At 40.9% G+C, this 23,910-nt stretch overlaps 1 protein-coding gene across 2 annotated transcripts in view; it reads left to right on the forward strand.

Annotated features, from left to right (window-relative positions):
* The window catches only part of meis1a (Meis homeobox 1 a), a 65,292-nt gene extending 41,824 nt beyond the window's left edge, over window positions 1-23,468 (forward strand). Inside the window, exons 9-14 of one of the 2 annotated variants that reach the window (XM_067585664.1) lie at window positions 2,680-2,756; window positions 14,506-14,564; window positions 18,527-18,616; window positions 18,877-18,991; window positions 22,065-22,639; window positions 22,684-23,468. In XM_067585664.1, the coding sequence (XP_067441765.1) occupies window positions 2,680-2,756; window positions 14,506-14,564; window positions 18,527-18,616; window positions 18,877-18,935 (285 nt within the window). In that variant the 3' untranslated portion in view covers window positions 18,936-18,991; window positions 22,065-22,639; window positions 22,684-23,468. Of the gene's footprint in view, window positions 1-2,679; window positions 2,757-14,505; window positions 14,565-18,526; window positions 18,617-18,876; window positions 18,992-22,064 lie in introns of both variants that reach the window. The other variant, XM_067585663.1, reaches the window with a different exon arrangement.
* The last annotated feature ends 442 nt before the right edge of the window (window positions 23,469-23,910 follow it).

Genomic DNA, 23,910 nt, shown 5'->3' on the forward strand with positions numbered 1-23,910 from the left:
AGAACTCTTGGAACAGGACTGTGCTTCACTTATTCTCACTGTTCTGCAGTTATGTTTAATAGTTTGGTGGCAGCAGACAGACCTTCTTCTTCTTCTTCTTCTCCAAACTTCCAACCTTGAACCATGTGTTCTGTGTTTGGGATGTTCTGCCTGATCTCTCCACAGTTAAATGAGTCTGAACTTTAGCAGCGCTGCATGTTACCTCAGTGTGAAAATAGCTCCTGAAAGTGCTGTTATCTGGGTCAGGGACAGGCAGCAACGTGCCGCGGAGGATCTGCAGCAGCTGGTTTCAGTCAACAGATGAAGCAACTCTCACTCACTGTCAGCTGTTGCAGTGAAACATTATTTATTGTTCTCAGGGCTGCATAACCTTTCATGAACTTTTCTCTGCTGCACATTCCCATACTGTTTATTTAAAGCTAATCTCCGATGCCAACTTCTAGATCTCTTTTTCAAATTTATATTAATGTTAAACCCTGAAATAACATGTTAGCAAACAGTTGCTCATTTCCACATCCGTTATAATTCATGTGGAGTCGTGTTTCTGTCCACCTGGTGAATGTAAGTCCAATATTCACTCTCTTTTAGCTCTGTTTTTACTCTCTACCAGCTCCTGAGGGAAATATCTGGCTCTTTAGCTGCTAAATGCTCCACTATGTTCACCAGCTAGTCTACAGCTAACTGTGTCTGCTTGCCGTTTGGTGCTGAGCAGGTAGTGTACAGTGGCTTTTTCTCTGAAAACAGCTGCCTGCTGCATCCCAAAATGACGCTATGAGAGCTCTGAGAGTGAACCAGAACAGTAAAGTTGCAGCTGGACAGATAAACAATGAGCTGAATCTCACTATAAAGCTCCGTAAAGCCGATGGGAGCTGCAGAGTCGCTGATAATTCTCTGTAGGTTCATCACAACGAGCCATGACCAACACATTACACACTGACAGCTCAGACATCATTATTATTATTATAAACATACTAATTACAGCTGCTTTAAAAATTTCTTGCTTGAATCCATGAACACCTGCAGAAGCCCTTTGAGAAACCAGACGAATGGTTCAATGCTCCAAAAACTCTAAAATTGTTCTAAAATGGACTTTTCGTCACTTCAGAGGACATTACATTGACTTACATTCATTTCCTAGAGACTTACAATAACCATACCCTCACCTTTACTGTACCTGAGACAAAGTCTTCACCCTTAAACCTACACATTATTGTTTCACATGTTTAGTTTTAATACATCACATTTGTTTTAAGTAATACTTTTTCTCCTTGTCACATTCCTGAGCCAGTTTGTGACTTTTGGGGGCTCGTCCTGGATATCTAAAACTGTTTTTTAAGGTTAACTCTTAGTGTGACTGACTGTGTTACTGACCAGTTTGGTTTGTGACCCTCACAATTTGTGAATGCTACATTTAGTCTATAGCATTGTGGTTAAGGCTACGCAAGGTTTTTGTTCTTTTGTTTAATCTGGTTACTTTGTGTGGAGTTTGTTTTGGTGAATGTTGGAAAGGAGCCGCATTTGTCCCCCAATTTGTTTAGAGCCATGAATACCCCTTTTACAGGCTGAAATTGATCTCAGCAGGAGACCAAACAGTTTGTTTTCCCTTCAGTGTGACAAAGTCTCGAGAGCATTTCCCTGATTCTCTGAGTCACCAGTTTTCTTGTTGCTTTCTGGTATCTGTATTTAGACTAGGGTTTAGACCAGAGGTGGAAAGTAACTAAGTACATTTACTCAAGTACTGTACTTAAATACAATTTTGAGGTACTTTACTTGAATATTTCTATGTGATGCTACTTTGTACTTTCTACTCCACTACATTTATTTGACAGCTTTAGTTACTTTTCAGATGAAGATTTGACACAATGGATAATATAACAAGCTTTTAAAATACAACACATTGTTAAAGATGAAACCAGTGGTTTCCAACCTTTTTGGCTTTTGACGTCTTACAAAAAGCAGTGTGTAGTCGGGGTCACATTTCACATGTCTATGAGTTGTTAACAGCTCCACCAAATAGTGATTTTTCCCTCTAAACTTCTCACATGCTTTCATTTCAATAAATATTCAAATGATCCAATATTTCAGCAAAAATCAAAGATTAGAGAAAAAGTCCGAAAAACTGAAAACAGATTTGTGTATCAGAACTTTGTTTTTTCTTCTTTCCTGTAAAAATACAAAAATACAAAAAGAGCCAACATACAATGATTCACACACACATCCACAAACATCAACAGAATGCAAACTGTACACACACATACACACACATATGAAAGTATCATATACAGTCTCACATAAACACGCAGACTCTTGGGATCGAGCTGCAGCCTCAGGCTTGTTCTGATCCTCCACTGTTAGAGAAACAAGCCTGAACGACCCCAAACACACACATACACACACACACACACACACACACACACACACACACAGTCTAATTAAGAGGGCTCTCTCTCCACTTGGCTTCCCTCTCTAATTGGCTCACCACTTCTTCTCTCCATTAATTATGCTCCATTTCATATTCCCTTAATGAGTCTAGCCCCGCCTCCCTTCTTTAACGCTAATTAGCAGCTGCTTTAAGGCTCACACCGACCACGACGACAACAACAACAACAACAAGAGGAAATGACCTTGTGATGTGTTTGCTGTTGTGTGTTAACCTGCCGGTGTTTTGTCCCTCTGCAGCACCCGTACCCGTCGGAGGAGCAGAAGAAGCAGCTGGCGCAGGACACCGGCCTCACCATCCTGCAGGTCAACAACTGGTGAGTCGGTGGTGATGATGATGACGACACACTCTTGTTGTGTTTAGGACCGCTCCCCACCCCCACCCACCACCACCACCTCCTCCAGGCAACCTGAGGCTAATGATTTGAATGATTAATTCCTTTGGGGTTGCCCTGTCTCCAAATATCCCCCAACTACAGTTGCAGAGGGGAGGAGGCGGTTAATTGGGGAGTTAATTGGAGCTTGGAGGGCGGAGGTGGGGAGGTGGGGAAGTAGAGACCTGTAGGATGTTTCCTGGTGTGTGTCCTGTTTACTGATACAGAAATGGAAACCTCAGCACATTTCATTGTTGGGGATCTAAGAGTAAACCACATCATTGCTGCTCTGTTTTAGTCTCCAACATTCACAGAACTGAACTGATGTTTTAGCAGATATGAGCTTTCAAAGTATGCATTTAAGTTCTGTGGCACTCAGGGAACTTTTCTAAAAGGTTTTTAGGAACTTAACCTTCAATTCAAGCACAGAAAACTTTTCAGGTTGGACTTCTCAGTGAGCTGGGGATTATTGTAGTGAAGGAAGCTTGATATTTGCAGACAGTTAGCTAGTTAGCATTAGCTGTCAGGCAGGTAGACGTGCATCGAACAGACGACTCTCCATGTCTCTTAAACTCATCTCATAGACGAAGATGTTAAATTCACTATGAACCAAAATTTGGGAGAGAACCGGAGTCACAACAGTCCTGTTAAAATTGGCGGGAACATGTATAGTATAAATATGAACGTCACAGTTTATGACATTTTTTGGTGAGTTTTTTTGGAGCTTGTAGTTGTGAACGTTGCTAACTTGTCAAACAGACTCAGCCTCAGACTGCTATAAACCATTCTATCAACCCTCTTTGGTGGTGCGTTCAATGACACACTGTCTTGTAAGACTTGTAAGCTTTTGGAGCATTATAACACAAGCTGGAAGACAGTCAGTGACCAAACATGGGCATCGTCATACGAGTAATTTGATTAAAGGGGACTTATTCTGCTTTTTGTGGTTTTTCTGTTATTTATATCCTGTTCTGATGTCTGATGTTGAATGTGGTCAAAGTTCCACAACGTGAAGTGAAACTATGTAGAAATAGCTGCCTGCAAGTCAAAACTCAGGGCTTCATCCTGCACTGAACGCTTTCTACCCTGCTGACGAGCTGACATCGACACGTCGCAGACGCCCATAAACAGCCGCCCGTTCTGCAGCCTTGGTTGCTAAGGCTGTTGCTAAGGTGTTTCCGTGTGTTCACTCTCATATTTCTGATCTTGTGGCTCCGACATGTACGGATGGATCTGAGAAGTTGACGTTTCAGTTAAAGATCTAGAAAAAGTAGTGCGATCCTGCTACTATAGTTTGCTTCATGGTTTGTTGACCTCCAGCGAGCATCACAACGATCTTTGACTGATTTTTTTCACTTCTAGTCTTTTTTTTCATTCACCATTTTAGCCGCCATTAAATATGATTTCATATAATTTACGTTGAAGGAGCAGGTAAACAGCAGCAGCAGATAAAGTCAGAGACAAAACAAGACTCACATTTCAGAAACATCAGAGATCTGAAACAGCTGCTTTTAACTCATCAAGAGGATCCGTTTAGCAGGAAGAATGGATTTTTGATATATGAGAGTTTATATAGATAACATCAACAAATATTTCTCACTGTGGGAATAAACTGTTTCTAAATGACCTCAAACGTATCTTTGACATTTCTGTTCTGATATTATTTATTACTTAATGTCTGACAAATACAATATATCATTAACATTACAGCATTAAGTCTCAGATGAAATCCTACATGTCTTTGTGTTTTGTTTTCCTTTCTCTGGTCTCTGCTCTCACAGCGATGATGACGTTTAGCTTTTCCTGCTTTTTCAGGACTGGCAGCGTGTTTGAGGTACAATCATGATGGTTTGATGTTGTACGTGACTTTTTTTGACGGCTTCGTTTGTTGTAGAATCGGTAGGTCGGGAAACAATCTTCAAACATCATTGAACAGACAGATTTCATTGGTCAAATTTCATTTCTGACAGTGAGATTTCAAGACAAACAACACGAAAGTTACGTCTTTGATTTGAAAGAAGCAACAGAAACACAAAAAGTAAAGGACGGAAGTTTATCTGAAGCTAATATGAAGCTTCAAACGTCCAAATGAGTCAAATCAAGTAGATATCTTTCAACGTTACAGTCTTTTTAGTGCCAGAGTCCCTCTTTTTGTTACTATACTTCCACCTGCAGCTCAACAGGGAAACACTGTCCGAGGAAACACAAAGAGGGAATTTGATGCTAAAAAAAGACTGTAAATGTGTCAGATATCCAGTTGATATGACTAACTCAGACTGGGAGGAATGATTACAGCGAGGAAAACCTCTTTCACTGTTCATACGGACACCTGACTGCTGGTTTAAGAACTCGTCCTTTAATCTACCTGCTTAGGTTTGATATAAATTCATACTCGGAGTAGAAATACCTCCAGACTTGTTAAACGGCAGGTTCTGAGGTCCCGGTGACGTACTGTTAGCTGATTTCTGGAGCCTCTGAAGCCCCCTGAAGCCATTAGTCAGTCCCACTCCCTGCGAATATTTGGCTGTTACTGTGGCAACGCCTCTGGAGCAGCCCACAGTGTTTTTCCCTGATTCTGCAGATTCAGAGTAAATGAGGCTGTAAATGAAGCAGACAGGCAGCGGTTTGATCCGACTGCTGTTCACTGGTTTATACTGTCAGATCAAATGGAGGCAAGTGTGTGTGTGTGTGTGTGTGTGTGTTGCATATAAATGTGTTGCAATGGAGATGGTTTACTTGGTCTGTTTTTTGGGTTTTATGCGCTCTGACTCTTCTACAGTGGAAGTGAGAATGTGTGTCATGCAGGTTGCAGGTTCATTTTAACAAATATCTGACCAGTTTCATAATATAACGTACAGTGTGAAGGACAGATGGAGCTGAAAGAAAGTGAGAGACTCTTCCTCTCCTCGCCAAAGTGAAACCGGAACTTTGTGTTCAATAAACAGGAAAACCTCATTAAAAAATCTCACTGACGTTTGTAACTCTAATTAGCAGAAACATGAGAACTCCAGCAACACTTGTAGTATGAAGAACAACTTTATTAGTTGTGTTTCGGCTTGTGGTCTTCATCAGAGTCGTCATAAAACACATTACAGACAACATTTAAATAAAGTAAGTTGGGTACCAGTCATATACATCCAGACAGATATCAGCCAATGGAGCGTCTACAAAGATGGGTTGGGTATGTGGTCATGTGACTTCAGGCCAATCGTTGTCGGGGCGGGTGGTACTTGGGTTTTTTTGTTAATCCAAAAATGTGCCTCACCTTTGTTTTCCCGCCTCCTAATTTCCTCTCCTCAGGTCTTCATCCATCACTTTATCTCATCTCCTCTTGTTTCCTCCTCCTTTCTTTCTCCTCCTCTTCTTCCCTCTCATTTCTTCTCCTTCATCCTGGTGCTGTCTCCTCTCCTCACCTTCTCGTCTCCTCGTTCTCCTCCTCTCTACTTTCATCTGTTCTTCTGTCTTCCTTCTCTTATTCTCATCTCTTCATCTCTTCTCCTGCTGTGGTTCCACCCTTCTTTACTTTTATCCTCTTCCTCCTCTTCTCCTCCTCCACTCCCTCTCTACCCTTTCATCACCATCTCCCTCCCCCCACCTCCTCACCTTCACCTTCTCACCTTCACTCTCCTCACCTTCACCTCCTCACCATCCTCACCTTCACCTCTTCACCTTCACCTTCACCTCCTCACCATCACCTCCTCACCATCCCTCCTCACCTTCACCTCCTCACCTTCACTCTCCTCACCTTCACCTCCTCACCTTCACCTCCTCACCATCCTCACCTTCACCTCTTCACCTTCACCTTCACCTCCTCACCTTCACCTCCTCACCATCCCTCCTCACCTTCACCTCCTCACCTTCACTCTCCTCACCTTCACCTCCTCACCATCCCTCCTTACCTTCACCTCCTCACCTTCACCTCCTCACCATCCCTCCTTACCTTCACCTCCTCACCTTCACCTCCTCACCTCATTTCATCTTCGTCTGTAATTTCTATTCCAACACCGTCAAACACCGTCCTCCTCTGTGACGCCCCTCCATGTCTGACACACATGGCGCCACTTTGGCGTCTGTATGGCGACTCATCGGGTCATCGGTGGCAATATTACACACTCAGAGCAACTGGTGTGGTCTGGTTAGGCTTAGGGAAAGATTGTGGTTTGGGTTAAAATGATCGCTTGAAACGTCGTCATGGCAACAGTAAACACCACAACAACAAAAAAACTTGCGGTTGGAAAACGGACACCGCGGCAGGCGAACAGTTGTCTCCTGCAGATAAGTCCAGTTTTTTGTTTTTTTTCATAACCTGACGCGCCAGATGGTTTGTTACACAGAACCGTGTGGGAAGTCGTCCTTAGAACCTGTTTGGAAAAGGGCGGGAACTTTCAAAAAAAAAAAAAAAAAAAATACTTGGCAGGTGATCGGATGAACCATCTGTCTATCACGGCGATCACTTCTCGCTGTCGTCACACCTAAAGTTCCTGCCAGTAGTTCAAGGACGCCGATTGGTCGCATAACTTGAAGCCTGTGACGAGATGGATTCTTGCGTGAATCTGCTGCGTCGCCACATACGGTGAGGAACTTTAGGGAGTTTTTCAAATCGAGGAAGAAGATGTGTTGTTGTTGTAAATATTGAGCTATACAAATAAAATTGACTTTTCCCTCTTCCTCCTCTGGTGTGTTCCTCTTCCCTTCTATTCTCCGACATTCCCACCTTCCCTTCCTTTCATCTCTTTTTTCTCCTCTTCCTCTATCTTTGCTCTTTCTTTCCTCTGAACTCTCTCCTCCTCCTCCTCTCTTCACCCTCCTCGTATTTCCTCTAATCAGATGAACATCTTGTTCTCAGGGAAACTTTGTTTAAGCGTCTTCAGTGAATTTCTTTTAAACACCTTGACCTACATTTAGTCACAACAACAACAACAAAACATCAACCGTTCATGTGTTTTTATGGAGGTTTTGTTGCTCACACTGTCCGCTCGGTTTAGTGTTTTTTGTTAAATTTTCAATTCAGGCGTTTTTTTTCCCATCATACTTTGTGTTTGGTGATTTGTGGGAGAGACAGAGGTGTGTGTGTGTGTGTGTGTGTGTGTGTGTGTGTGTGTGTGTGTGGTGGGGGCAGTTGGTGTAAATGGCATTTTCATGGCAAACAGCTGGCCTGGTTTATTTAAACACACCCGGGGTGAGGCAGCGAGGGGGTGGGGGGGTGAGAGGAGGGGTGGGGGGGGGGCGGCTGACCTGAGAATGACCGAGGCTGGGCGGGGCTTAGCGACTGTTTTACAAGCAGAGGGTTAGTGTGTGTGTGTGTGTGTGTGTGTGTGTGTTTTGGGATTGTAGTTGTGTTGAACTGCTTTGTTTAAAACCTCAGGAGAGCGTCTGACTGTACAGAGAGAAGCACACCTCCCTCCTCCTCCTCCTCCTCCTCTTCCTCCTCCCTCGGCCTCCAACTAGAGGTGGAAATAACGAATCACTTTACTGATTCGAATCGTTTCGTTCAGTTCGGTTCACTGATTCGTTGTCGCTGATGTAGTTTATTCCATGTTCTGTAAGCTGAGCCGTCGGTTGTTTTGACAGGAAGTGAAGGTGTTGTATTCAGTCCGCCATGATGATCAGCTCTGATTCTGACCGTTTCTAATTCAAGCTGTCATGTTCATTCAGCACAACACCGGGCATGTACAGGCTATGGCTGCAGCTAATGCTTATTTTCATTATTTTCTCGATTAATTGTTTAATTTTGGCTAAAAAAAAAGATCAGAAAATTATGATTTCATAGATCTCATGGTGACGTCTTCAAATGTCTTGTTTTGTCTGATCAGCAGTTTACTGTCGTGTATGACACAGAAAAGCTTCACATCCTCACATGTGAGAGGCTGAAAGACTATAACGATTGTTGGATCATCAAAATAGTTGCTGATTAATTTTCTGTTGATGGACAAATCGTTGCAGCTCTGATACGACGGCTGATTAAAGTTTAGAGAATCAGTCCTGCACCTCTACTTACTGTAAGATGTTCACACAGAAAGACAAATGAATCTTTGCTTCGTGTCTTTCACCCAAATTTGACCACTGAACTGTTTCTATGTGCATTTAAAACCCCGTCAGGAGTCAAACGGAGGACATTAACTCATCTTTTCATCCTTTAAGAAGCAGCTACAGCAGCGTCAGGGTGACAGATCTGTTTCTTTCTTCCACTTCAGTCAAAATGTAAATATTTGTGACATTTGGGGGTATTTTTCAGTTTTCTGGTGTTTCCAGTCAGGATTTTATGAGCAAAAAAAAGAAGATTTCTCTTTATGCATATTTAAAAAAAGAATCTTCAGCAAGTAAAACAAAGACGCATCAGTTGCAGAAACATATCTGACGGATGTTATTCTTTCTTTTCTTTATCACATGAGACGTGTTTCCTTCAGCCTGCAGTAAACAACATCGAGCCTCATCTATGTTCATCAAATTACATCAATACATATACTGTGTATACTTCATTATATGCATTTTACTGTTATTAGTATTATACTAGTATCATAATGTATTCAGCTTATTCCTGCATTTCATGTATTTTTACTTAACTTGTTAATTGTACGACTCTGTGCGTCTACAAACTTAACATGTTTCTGTATAAACTTTTGTTTTAATGAGATACACAGAGAACATTTTGTGTTATAACACTGAATTATTTTGTTTCTACAGAAGTATTAACAAGAAAATATATAATATCTTGTTATAACGTGAACAGGATCATACAGAGCGTGGGAGGAACCACAGAGGAAATAAAAACTAGTTTGTGTTCTTGATTAATAATTCGTGCTCTCGATTTATCTATTTTTCCGTCTTATAAAGGCATCAAACACGTTCAGTCTGCATGAATGAATCATGGACGCATTAAGGAGAACGAATGAAATGAAGAATGTGGTTAAAACTTTATTTTAATAGCAACCCTGAACTCTGAAGCTGAGTCTGTTTGAACTGGACGACACATCCGCAGGAGCGTTTAAATTTAAGGAATCTTAGAGAAAACACAGAAGAAGTAGGCCTGTAACCACATATCTTTTAGTCCAATATCAAAATAAAAGCTAAATCCACAGTGAGGGTCAGTTATAGTCACAAATTAATTAATGAATAAATGAAAAACCACAAATTATGAAATTGAGAACACAAATGAGTTATATTTCTCTCCGTAGGATTGTGTTAAAACAAGAAATGTTGATTAGTCAAATTAAGTGAATACAGTTTACATTAAGCCGTCACATTAGAAGTCGGCTGCACTCCGCTCACACACACACACACACACACACACACACACTCACACACACACACACACACACTCACACACACACACACACACACACACATACACGATGAAAAATGTTTTACCATGAAAACCAACTTTGTCAGTTTATGGTTCGTCTGGTTGCAGAAGAATGAGCCTCAGTGTTATTGAAGCCGGGGGGGGCAGGGTGGGGGGGACGGGGGGGATGTCGGTGGTCGATGTTCGATGTCTTTGTGCTATGTATGTGGGTGTGTTTCGGGGGGTCGGCAGCTGTAAACTCAGTCTCATAGTGTGAAGAGGTCATGAATGGGTGAAGCTTTGACATCTCTAACGGAAGCACTATGTATCCACACTGAAACCCCCTTTAGACACCATTTATCACAACGCCAGTCTATTCATCACTGAACATAGTTATCACCGCTGCGACCTGTACGAAAGGTCGGATGGTCATCACTGACATCTAGAAGTCGTCGGCATTCTTAAGTTTTTGCAGGTTTTTACATTTCACAGCAAACTGGCAGCTTAGATCCAGCTGTGTGCTTAAATATTGTGAATCAGCTTTTAGATAATTCAATCAGCAATTAATCGTTTTAGTCATTTTTAAACACAAAATACCAACAATTCTTTGATTCCAGACTGTTTTTCTTTGTCATTTATGACCAAAATAAGCACATTGAAGGCATCACTGTGGGCTCTTTGTTGAATTATAGATGCCATTTATCTATAAACGACTAATGGCAGATGGATCGATAATGAAAGTACTGTAACAGTAGTCCAAGTGGCTTAATCAGACACATGTAGGAGGAGAATATAGAGGGCAATAACAGCATGTGACAGATTATGTTTCTCTGTCACTACACACAGTAAAAACACCAGGTCAGCACTGTTAAGATGGTTTCACGCTCTCTTGTAACCGTTAGATGTGTTCAAACCGGTAATGTTAGAAGGAAATGTTGAAAACGGTCAGACATTATTCACCAGGTTCATGTTTGTTGGGATTTTGTTTTGCTGCAGGTGTCAGAAAAGCAAAGTGAAGAAATAAAAGAGCTAGAAAACTAGAAAAATATGTTTTCTTTTTGCACTTTTAAGTGTTGTTCTGCTACATCTGTGACATAATCTGATCAATATGAAGAAGTTGGCGAGAAGTTATGCTTATCTCTGGAAAAAAAAAAGTGATATATTTCCTGGAAGTAATAGTTAAAAAAAAATCTCACAAACTCTTTCAACCCTGTGTGATATAAAGTACGTCATCAACAGTTTAACAGCTCGGTCATTTTCACCTCAGATTGTTTCATTTGAAGGATTTTTTAGAGGCACCAATTATCCAGTATTTCACAAAACTTCACAACTTGGAAAAATAAATGTAATTTTGTGTAACTTAGCCCTTTAATCACCTTGTGACCCCCCCCATATTAATTGGGGGGGTCTGTAATGTACATACTGAGCTTTTGAGTTACTGCTCTTTTAAGTGTCTTTTTCAGTTGTTCGACTATTAATATAAAAGAAAAACGTCCATAATTATCCTCAGTTCTTTGTTCAGGAAATCTCAGGTTTGCCTTTCATATATCAGTTTATGCCCTGTAGTGTGAACACGTCATCAGTCATTTTCGCCTCTCAGATTGTTTCATTTGAAGGATTTTAGAGGCACCAAAGAAGAAGAAGTCTCCAGCATTTCACAAAAAAAACAAAAATTACACAACAGTCTTAGTTTCTCAGCCTTTAATCATCTAATCGTCCTCACTTTTTGTTGTACAGTCTTCTTGTTTGTGTTTCATCTAGAGCTGCAACGATTAATCAAATAAACGATTAGATAGATTGAGAGAGTTGAATAATGGTTTTAGTCGTGTTTCAAGTTAAAAATCCCAACAGCCTCTTATTTAATCCTCTGACATGTGAAATATTTCAGCTTTTATTTGCCTTGGCATTATAATCAATTACATATTTGCGGGTTTTGGACTTTAGGTCAGACAAAAAAAAAAACTTTCCAGGAAACTGTAAAGGGCATTTTAACTGTTTCTTTAGAAGAGCCTGTAAAATGATCTTGTGAATCCAGAGGAATTCTGTTATCAGCTCCATCGATATCAGAGGTGACTGACACCAACCAGACAGAGTCAGATATTTCACTGAAAGTAGTTTCTGTGCAGCTTCAGCTTGACGGCTCAGTCGATGACACTTTTCAGCTTCCTGTTGGATGAAGCTCCCCTACTTCTAACCCTTAAAGTCTTCCCTCCTCCTCCTCCTCCTCCTCCTCCTCCTCCTCCTCCTGCTTGCCTTTTTTCATTCCCTGAAAAGACCGCGGTGGCTTTTGTTTTCTTGAAAAGGAAACCGGGTCGTCCCCCACTTTTTTTTTTTTTTTTTACCCCCTCTCCTCCCTCTTTTCCGAACAAGTTGAAATGGAACTGTCCCACCCGGGGGTGAGGAGGTGAGGAGGTGGTGCTGTTTGTAGGGGACATAAATCAAGTGGGAAACCACAGAGCTTTAACTCCAGGGCGGGTCAGGAGGGGTCGACGGGCGGTTCAGAAGGCTTTAAGCTGAGGAAGACCAGAACGCTCCTCTGCAGAGGGGAGGCGGCAGAGGGGAGTATGGGGAGTTAACAGGGGAGGTTAGGGGGGGTCACAGGAGGTGCCGGGTCAGAGGTCACGCATACCAGGATGATGGCTTTCAAGAGTGTACTTAGAAGGGGACATGTATGAATGCACCGCTGCTGCAGCCCCCCCCCGAAGCCCGCCGCCATCAGCAGAGTTCAGCTTCTGGTTTCAGTGTAGTTAACACTTTTTTTTATTCCACTGTATTAACCTGGTGATGTTAGTTAACCCCTGATTCACCTTTGGAAGAATAATGAAAACACAATAAAACTACAGCAGAACTCAATGAACTGGGACCCCACCTGTGGTTGTGTACAACTGATTTTGTGCATTTTATACTTTTATTAGAGAGTTAACAGCAGAGAGATGACAGGAAAGGAGGGGAGAGATGGGGAATAACACACAACAAACATCCCTGCTGGATTCGAACCGGGGGGCGCCACGGTTCAGGGTCGGCGCAAAACTTGAATCAAACTGTTAGCGGTTAAACTGAACCCTTCGCTAACCAAAAGCAAACACTTTTACCTGCTAAACTGAATGATTAGCTTGCTTAAATCAAACTGTTTCAGCTGCTAAATTAAATAATTAACTAAATTAACCAAGCTGTTTCAGTTTAACTGTTAGATAACCTGAACCAAACTGTTTTAGCCGCTAATAATTAGCTAAACTAACCAAACTATTTTACGTGCTATAAATTAACTGTTAGCTAATCTGTATCAAACTGTTTTAGCTGCTAAATTGAATTATTAGCTGTTCATAAACAAACAGTTTCAGCTCCTAAACTAAATGTTGTTAGCTTGTCTGAACCAAACTATTTTAGCAATTAAACTGAACTGTTAGCTTGCCTGAAATTAAATTGTTTCAAATGCTAAATGAAATCATTAGCCAAATCGTTTTAGCTGCTATGAACTAAACTGTTTGCTAATCTGAAACAAACTCTTTTAGCTGCCAATTTGAATTATTAGCGATTCATAACCAAATCAACAGCTAAACTGAAACATTAGCTAACTTTAGCTGCTAAATTTAAACGTTGCTCTTGTTGGCTTCTTGCACTAATCATTATTTCATAGCAGTAACAAGGCTTCAATATCTTTGACATTTTGGGTCATTTCTGTATCAGACACTAAAAGTTAGGTTAAGTTTTATGTAACATTACATTTTTCTATTTTCAGCTAATTGTTCAAAAAATCCAGCAACACTTACTTTTCTGTTTTTTAGTTTAAGTGTCTCCATTCAGGTAAATTATTTTTGGTCACAGTTCTGCTTCTTAGCTGTAAAATAAAAACAGTTCCAGGTCCACCTCTTTTTATGTTATTTCATTTTCATACCAATATGTACAACCTTCAGATAAGATCAGGAAAAAATACATCATCCATATTCACAACCTCATAATCCATCATTCTTATTCTTGCAAAGTTTTGAAACGGTTGCAAGATGATCTCAAAATTATGTTTTGGGGGAAAAACATGATACTTTGTCCCAATATTTAAGCTGCTGATAAATGTGGATGTTTTAATCATGTTTCACATGGTTGTGTGAAGCAGTTTTCATCTCTATTTTTTGTGACTTTATCCCATTTTTTCCCAGTAATTCTCAGAAAATAAGAAAGAAAACACATCAGAAAAACTACACATTGGCTATTCTGTGTGCAGTGAGGCGTTTGATGTCCCGTAGGGTATCAGAGCTTTGCCTCTGTGAGGAAGTCAGTTTCCCTGCAGCTTTACAGACAGAATACTGAAATCATATGCTGCCGGCCAGACTTCATTTACAAACTGTCCCTTTTCTCTCCTCCCTCCTCCTGTTTCTCTCCTTCATCCTTCTCTCTCTCTCTCTCTTTTCTCAGGTTCATCAATGCGAGGCGGCGCATCGTTCAGCCGATGATCGACCAGTCCAACAGAGCAGGCGAGTTTTACATTTTTTATTTTCTACATTTATGTTCCGTCCAAAACTGCATCCGCAAGTTACCGTACAATCCCTGCATTAATCTACAATGACAAGTTTTTTCTCTGTTTGGTCATCTATTCACCCTGTTTTTGTTAAAGCTTTGTTTTTATCTTTTTATTTTGTGAGCAATGAAAACATTTCCTCGGAAGTGCGTGCTGGTGTGTTTAAGACCCATCTCTTCAGCCAAGCTTAGCTCTTCTTTATTATTTATTTATTTTTGTTAGTTTTTTGTTTTTTGTTGTATGTTAAGTAGGTTATGAGAAAGACTTTTATACTTATTATTATTATTATTATTATCGTTGTGTTCCAGTAAGGTCTGACATGTTGGATTTCAGAGTTGTTTGCCCATCCATTAGCTGTTCACAGATAAATCAAATGAATTTGATAAGTATCCATTTACGGCTAAATATCACATTCAAAAAATCAAATAATTTTCCTGTATGACCTAAACCACATGGTAGAGGTCGTCATCTCGATGCCTCCTCAGCCTCATGACAGGTGACTTTAGATTTGCTGTGTTAATGTTACTGTAAGCTCTTAAGTAGTCTTATTTTGAAAAGTGAGCAAACGGATTACCTTTATTTATGGGTTTTCCATCTGGTCTTGAATCTAAAATGCTTCCACACATTACGTCTCAGGTGGTTTGGTGTCGTGATTATCTGGCTTGCTGGTTGACTCCATTTTGTGTTTGGCAAGGCAGGTTTATTTGTGTACTGTAGCACATTTTATGAATAAAGGTAATTCAAGATGCTTTATATAATGCATTAAAACATTTTCAAAAATGAAAAACAGCATCAAAATATTAAAATGCAAATTTAAATGAATGGAAACCTTAAAACAAATAGGAAAAAGTAAGAACAGAGACTTAGATACAGGATAGGTAAAGATGTCCACCGGTTAATGTTTTTTTGTCTCCGTTGTTGTCCGAAAACTATTAAAAACACGTCAGTGAGTCACACCGCTGCACTGGGTCACGTTCCTTCATTATGAAGAGTTTGGCCACGTTAGTTTGTTTAGAAACGGCTCCAAAGACTAATAACAGCATCACGTTTTCAGTCTCCTGAGAGTAGTTCTGTGTAACAAGACAGGAACCCGCTACTGCACATGTGTGAAAACGTGGCTCCGTTTACAGCTTCGTTAGCTTGTTGTGCTGCAGATCACAACCTCTTGACTTTGTTATGAGGTTATTTGAGAAATGTACAATCATATGTGGCACAACAAGCTGGTGAAGCTGTAAACAGCAGTAATTCTCTGCCTTACACAGAACTACTCTCAGGAGACTGAAAACGTGATGCTGTTATGAGTCTCTGGAGCCGTTTCTAAGCAAACTAACGTGATCCTTCAACAAGGAAACAGCAAACAGAATTTGTGTTGGCAGCTGTTTTATTTGCTTGAGAAGGGAACTGATATGTTGTAAAAGTTATAAAAGTAAAAGCAGGGAATGTTTGAATGAAGAACATGTTGCTTGTTGCTTGTACGTTGTAATGATCCACAGCTCTATCAGACATGTTTTTGGTCAGAAAAACAGTGTCAGAGTGTTTGGAAGTGGAGCAGTAAGAGCGAACTTCCCCCTGCTCACTGTTTCTTGGCTCTCTTGGCTCTCTTGGTGTGTTAAAATGAACAGAGAGGCTTAAACTCCAGGATTGAATGGCCTCTAAACCCCAGCAGGATTAGCTCCAGACAAAGATGCTAATCGCTTTGACTGACCACTCCACTGAACATTTTAACCTGGGATTAAAACAAATAGAAGCCCGGCTAAAGCGGGGCTAAAGTGCCGCTAGTCTTTTGGCCCCTGAGCTTTGTTAGCATTAACCCCAGGGCCTGACTTCCACACAAAAGCACCGATACACTGCTGAATGACAGCGATGGGAAACTGTTGAAGACTTTCATCCTGGGAATGTGACTATTTATTTCCTCTCAAGATGAAACTTTATGAAGCTTATTTCCCCACGAGGATGAATACTTTTCATTTAATGTCATCTCATCGTTAATTAATGATCTTCTCCCTCCTCCTCCTCCTCTTCTTCCTCTAAAGACTTCATGTAAATAGAAAGATGAAATAAACTACATCATAAACAAGTGTAACAAAACAGAGGGGTATTTATAAAATATGAACTAATTATTGTTAAGTTACAGTGTTTAAAAACTGCAAACAAAACCTCACAAACCTGCAGTATTTTTAATAGTTTTCTGTTTTTTCCAACAAAACAACACGTGAAGTCTGAGATGTCGTATTTTCCCGCCAGCATTTGAACACAGCATTTGAGTACATAAACTACTGTAAAAGCAGTGAAAATGGAAAGAAATGATAAAGTAATATATAACTAGTTTCATAATTATTAGTGGAAATACACAACATGGCCAAAAATATGTGGACACCCAAATATTCCAGCCAAACGTGGTAGTTCAGTATCAATCAGCCTCCAGGTCGTCCATCAGATTTTGTAACCTGACTGCAGAGATTTGCTTTCATTAAGCATTAAGAGTATTAATGAGTCAAATTCCTCCAAGACAAACTGAAAAAACCTTTTCTTTATGGAGCTGGAAGTGTCAGCAAACAGCTCACACAAAGCCAAAACACTATTATCTAGAATATCTTTATATGCATTGGTGAAGTCATGATGTCACTTCCTGTCTAGCCTCTGTTCCATCAGCTTCTGTTACTCAATGCAATCTCTCATTCAAAGTTTCTTCCATCGTTCATTCATGAAAAAATAAAGTATGTTCCTGGAGTTTACTTATCATATTTCTAGGACACATCAGCTCCACTACAACACTCACTATTAGAAGTTGAAACCTTTGTGATTTAATTAAGTTGACCAGTGCAGCAGCCCAGTTACTTACATCATCATAACTCGGTTTCATCTGTATTCATAAAATCCACCAAAGCTTCTTTCTACAGTGTGTAGTCGGGGTCACATTTCACATGTCTATGAGTTGTTAACAGCTCCACCAAATAGTGATTTTTCCCTCTAAACTTCTCACATGCTTTCATTTCAATAAATGTTCAAATGATCCAATATTTCAGCAAAAATCAAAGATTAGAGAAAAAGTCCAAAAAACTGAAAACAGATTTGTGTATCAGAACTTTGTTTTTTCTTCTTTCCTCTCCCATTAATCATCTCACCACCCCTCAGATTTATCTGCTGACCCTTTGGAGGGGCCCGACCCCTAGGTTGGGAACCACTGGACTAAACTAGCTAACTGTATATAAAGTAGTGTAAACTAGCTCCACCTCCAGCAGCTACAACAGTAACATGCTGCTCTAACACTGATGCTTCACTATTAATAATCTAATGATGTCATATATAATAATATATCAGTCAGAGGGACCAAACCACTACTTTTACTGCAATACTTTAACTACATCAAGCTCATAATACTTATGTACTTTTACTGCAATACTTTAACTACATCAAGCTCATAATACTTATGTACTTTTACTGCAATACTTTAACTTTTACTAGTAAAAGTCCTGCATGCTTTTACTTGAGTAAAGGATCTGAGTACTTCTTCCACCACTGGTCCAAAAGAACACAATGTATAAAGACAGGCACTTACTTTTGGTCATATAATATTTATTATGTAGCAGTGAGAAAAACATATGATGTTTATTATATGAATATTATAATATGAGTTATTAGCAGTCAGAATATTAAACGTAAACTTTGTCCTGTGGGTGTCGAGGTCACAAAATGATTAAATGAATCCTCTGTGAAGGATAGTTGAAGCTCATCTTGCTGACAGTATTATGTTAGTAGTTGATATCTCTGAACAAAGATGTAATATGGAAGGAACAGTCGCGTGTTAGACGGCAGCTGTCATGACCTCGCAGTACGGACGTGAGAGTGATGTCATCAGTGTGGGCCAGCAGGCAGCGAGAGATAATTAAAAAGAATAATCTCCTCCTTTGTCCGCAGTGAGCCAGGCGGGACCGTACGGCCCAGATGGTCAGCCAATGGGAGGCTTCGTCATGGACGGACAGACACACATGGGAATCAGACCACCTGGTAAACACACACACACACACCGATTCAAACTCACACCTTGTGTTGTTGTGTTTCTGGGTTTTTAACTTGCATTTTTTTGTAGTTGTAGTTCATTAAATCAAACTTTATTTGTACAGCACGTTGCATACAGGTTAGTGCAATTCACAGATGACTGACAAGCCGAAAATTTGGAAAATGTAATAAGATAAAATGGATTTAAAAGCTACAATAATCATAATAAAATAGAGTGAAATGTGTGTGTGTGTGTGTGTGTCCTGCAGGTCCGATGGGTGGTGTGGGGATGGGGATGGGTGTGGAGGGACAGTGGCACTACATGTAGCACCACCACCACCACCCTGCAGCCAGAGGACCCACCCAGCGTCCCAGAAAACCACCGTGAGTAAAAACACGAGTCAGGTGCTTTTAAAGGGTCGATTCACCCAAATCACTGAACGTTTCACTGCAGCGTAATTCAGTCACGTTTCCTCGCAAAACATATTTCGCTGTTGCAACGTAGTCGCACATAAATGTAGTTGCTTGAGGGTTGAAACTGTACAGTTGAGTGAATCAAGTCGAGCTGCATTGTGGGTAATGTAGGCACTGTCACTGAGAGCTGAAGTCCACCAGCTTCTGTAACTCAACACAATCTCTCATGAAGTTTGTTCCTGCAGTTTATTTTCCATATTCTCAGAACGTTCGGCTCCGTTTCAGCAGCTGCCGTCAGAAATTTAAACCTTTGTTATTTTTAACAAAGTTAAACAACATTTTCAACGTGAGCACAGAAAACTGCAGCTCCGTATCCGTAAAACTCCCCGACGTCTTTCTCCTGCATCACTGTTTCTGTCTGCAGCTGTAAAGACGTCCATCTGTCCTGCTGTTATACAGACGCGTCTGAACTCACCGCCGTCCTCCGCTCACTCACGGACTGGTCTCCTCTGTCGAGCCGTGACGTTTAGCCTGCAAACATCCAGGACTTTCGTTAAAAAGGCTGCTAAAAAACATAGATATTGAATAAACAAAGATATTAGATGGTTTTTCAGAAAACTCCCGTCCTTATCTAAACATATGAAGACACACGACACACAAGGTTCTGGATTTTTACTAATTAGCAGAAGTTCCAGTTTGACTTTGGTTGTTGTTGATGTTGCAGGACTGCAGCAATAAATCAGTTGAGTAAAACTTTTAGGAAAAACAAAGTATAAGACAGAAGAAGAAGAATGTGACAAAGGGAGGAGAGATCAAACTACAAACTAAAGAACTACAACAGCAGACGAGCTGAGAGGCAGAGCGTGTAAAACAAGATGCCACAACATCTCTTCCTTCTATCCTATCATCCTGTCGAGCCTCATCGCCGCTCCTCTCAGCTCCTCCTCGCTAATTAAAGCCAATTCCCTCTGATTTAAAAGGTCAATTAATCCTCTGAGATCCTCTCCACACATTCTGTCTAACGAACTGATCGTTAACGAGCGACGCACAACGCTCTCATCTCTTTATTTGATTACACAGAGTCCAATTATTCTGTAAGTACTAGTAAGCTGGATGGGAGGAGGGAGGGGGGGGTTAGCGTGGGGAGGAGAGATTAAGAGGACGTTTATGGGTAGAAAGGAAGTGTAGAGGAGCTAGAGATGGGGGGGTGGGGGGGGGTGGGGGGGGGGTCCTGGTCCCTAAAATGTGGTCAGTCAGACGGCAACATCACTCAGACCAAAGTCAATTAAAGAGCCCTCAGAAGAAGCGTTTAGTCTTTCTTCTCTCTGCCATTACTGAGTTTATGGCTCTCAGGAAACAATACACCTGTCAGCCGGGATCTGATGCAGCCATGCATGCAGCTGCGACACACACACACACACACACACACACACACACACACATATATTAATATGAGGAAATGGACAGCCGTTTGGCCTCCTTTTTTTGCATTTGCTTCTTCTGGGAAATGATTCCTAATTTTTAATCTTCAACCACAAACACACACACACACACACACACACACACATACACACACACACATGTTGATGAGATGTCAGCTGTGAGACGAAGATGCAGACCTCTAGTTTGAACGTCGTCAGCAGTGCAGACTTGTCTGACACACACTGAACTAATAATAATCATAAATATATATTTCATCTACATCTACATATTTCTCTATATTATATTTATCTCACTGCATATATTTTGTTCTTAAAAGGCCTAAATACTAAACATTAATTGCCTCCAATGAGAAACATTATTAATGTCTCTGTGAACAGTCAGAGAAATAAGAAGTGTGCATCCCGGTATTAGTTCAGTTATAAAATCCAAGTGCAGCACGGAGCGTCGTCTCTCCTGATTGGCTGCTGACGGCGAAGAGTCGGATCACACTGGACGTCGGTTTAAACTGACTTCACTGAGCTGAGAGCAGGAAACACTCTGTCTTCTGTTTATCATCAGTTATGTATTCAGGTCATTTAGAGACAAGAGTTTGTGAAAGTTTACAGTCTGTCGCTGAGTCATTCAGGCAGCAATTCAAAAAGCAATTAAAACATGTGAGTCAACTCAGGAGCGACTCAGCGACTTTTAGTGAGCAGCTCTGCGAGATAGCGTTGTTTCTAGACGGGGGGTCCGTCCTGTAAGTTCTGGTTCAGGCCTGATCGCTCTCTTTGTATCCTAACCAACCTGGTACCCAGAGGCTGATGAGGATGATGAGGATGATGAGGAAAAATGCAGCTCGGACTTATTATTCAGCATTTTATTGCCAAATCATGTGGTTTGGATGTTGTTTTGGTCTGAGTAGGATTGCTGCGTTCAAGATTCAAGGTTTAAAAATGCCCCAAAGTATCAATAAAGAAAGGAGTCAAGATGATGGGAAGAAAAGTTGGAATCAAATCAATAAACGCAGCTTTAAGTTGTCTTTAATGATTAGGATGAAACATTCAGATCATACTGACTGACTGTAATTTATTTCCTGTTCTGATGTCGGATGTTAAACATGGTCAAAAACTCGAGGTGAACGTATGTAAGAAATGCTGCCTGCAAGACAAAGGTCAGGGCTTCAACCTGCTCTGAACGCTTCGATTGCAGAGTTTACGTCCACTTCCTCCTCGTGATGATGTCAGATTATTCGCACATGCTCACAAACGGCCGTCCGCTCCGTAATCTTTGTTTCTGATTCAGCTCCAACATGTTCGGATGGATTTAGAGTAAAGACGGAGGAAAGAAGTGAAATCCTGCTACTATAGTTTGTTTACAAAGCTTCCTGAAAGCTGACCAATCAGAACAGAGTGGGCTCATCAGGAGGCGGGGCCTTAAAGAGACAGGAGCTAAAACGGCCTGTTTCAGACAGAGGCTGAACTGAGGGGCTGCATAAAGGACCAGTAGAAGATAAATAAGGAGTTTTTAACTGGAAATCATGTAAAGATATTCCAGTAATGTGCATAATATGTCGTCTTTAAGTTACTTCCTGTTTACGTGTGTCCATCTCTTCTCTCTGCAGACTTCCGTGGCGGGCGTGGTGCAGGACCCCACCTTCCCTCAGCGCCGCCGCCGCCCCCCCCCCCCCCCCCCCCCTCTGAGCACCCAGGCGGCCACACGGCAAGGAAACACCTGACCTCCGCCGCCACTGTCTCCATGGCTACCAGAGATGGGTTCTTTCTCCGCACGCCTTCATGTGCGCTCTGTGAACTTAAAAAAAAAAAAAAAAAATGTATCAGCTGTAGCACAAAAAAACTAAGAGGACAGATGGAGATCCTGCAGGGAATAATAAACAGCTGTGTCTTAACTACGGAGGCCCCCTGGGGTCAGCGGAGAAAAAAAAAAAGATCCATGTGTAAATCTGTGCTCTCAGTTTAGAGATCTGTGCGAACGGTATAAAACACGTTTCCCTCGAATTACGTATCCGCGCCCAGGGATTTGTAAACTGTGCCCTCAGATTTACAATCCATGTGCTCAGACGACTTTAGGACATTTTACAGCTTTCATTGTGTAACGTTGTATTTATTGTGCTTTTCTCTCCAAAACCAACCTTTCAGTTTGAGGCTAACGGAGAAGCAGCTAACGTTAGCTTGCCAGGCAGTTTGAGGCTAACAGAGAAGCAGCTAACGTTAGCTTGCCAGGTTTACTTGTTAGCCGAACTTCGTGTCACGACAGTGTGAGAGACTTTCATTTACAGTGTGACTGCTTCTGTCAAACAAGGTGAAAACAATGTAAAAATAAAAAAAATATCATTAATAATAATATTTTAATTATGTTATAATATTTGAAAATAAATTTTAGGCCATGCTTTACAAATCTGGATTCGTAATTCGAGAGCACGGATTATAAACCGAGATTTACAGCTGGATCTTATTTGCTCTCAGCTGACCCCTGCGAGCCTCCGTACTCAGCTGACGACACTCGGGAGGATTTTTTTCTGAATGTGGACACGAACATCGACGTGGCGTCTCCAGATTTGATCATTTCCTGTGATGTCAGAAGGGACGCGGCGACCTGTCTGTTTCTTCTCTGGATTTTAAAACTACAGGAGCCCAGAGTGGACATTTTAACGCTCCACTCTCTCCAGCTGATGAACTCATATCGACAAGAAGCTGATGTCTGTATTTCCTGAGGCTGATGTCGGGACGCCTCGACGCTCCATCTTTCAAGAGACTGAATGACGAAAACAAAATGAAAGATGGACGTCGTCGGAGGTCACGTGACGGAGCGTTGTTTACTGCGGACTCTTCGGAGAGAAAAGTCGATACAAGTGCTCCACTGCTGCCTTTTGGATAATATACTGTTTTAAAGGAAATGACTGATAACTGTTTCACTTTCCACACTGTGTGTGTTTTTCATAGACTTCCGTCTTCCCTCGAGTCCTACAAATCTTTTGAGTTCTGAAATAAAAAGTGAAGCAACTTTGTTTCTGCGTTTTATTGAAACCTGTTAAAGATTTTAAACAAACTGCCGTCAAACTCTTAAAATGCTGTTATGTGGTACGAACACTTGGCTAATTTAGTTTATACAAGTGCTGCACTTGAGTAATGGACTGCGACTAACAAGTATTTTCATTACCAGTTGATCTATTGTTTACTTTCCCGATCCATTGTTCAATTAAAGGTCTGTAAAACGCCAGAAAACTGTGAAAAACATCCGTCACAGTTTCCTAAAAGCCGAGGTGATGTCATCAAGTTCAACCAACACTCAAAAATCCCAAAATATTGAATTTTACTATCACAAAAGACAAATAAAAGCAGCCAATCCTCACCAGTGACTGGCTGGAACTGGGAAATGTTTGACATTTTTACTTTAAAAATGACTAAAACAATGAATCCATTATGAATGTAGATGCAGATGAGTTTCCT

Source organism: Thunnus thynnus, chromosome 3 (genome assembly GCF_963924715.1).
Source record: "Thunnus thynnus chromosome 3, fThuThy2.1, whole genome shotgun sequence".
Lineage (NCBI taxonomy): Eukaryota > Metazoa > Chordata > Actinopteri > Scombriformes > Scombridae > Thunnus > Thunnus thynnus.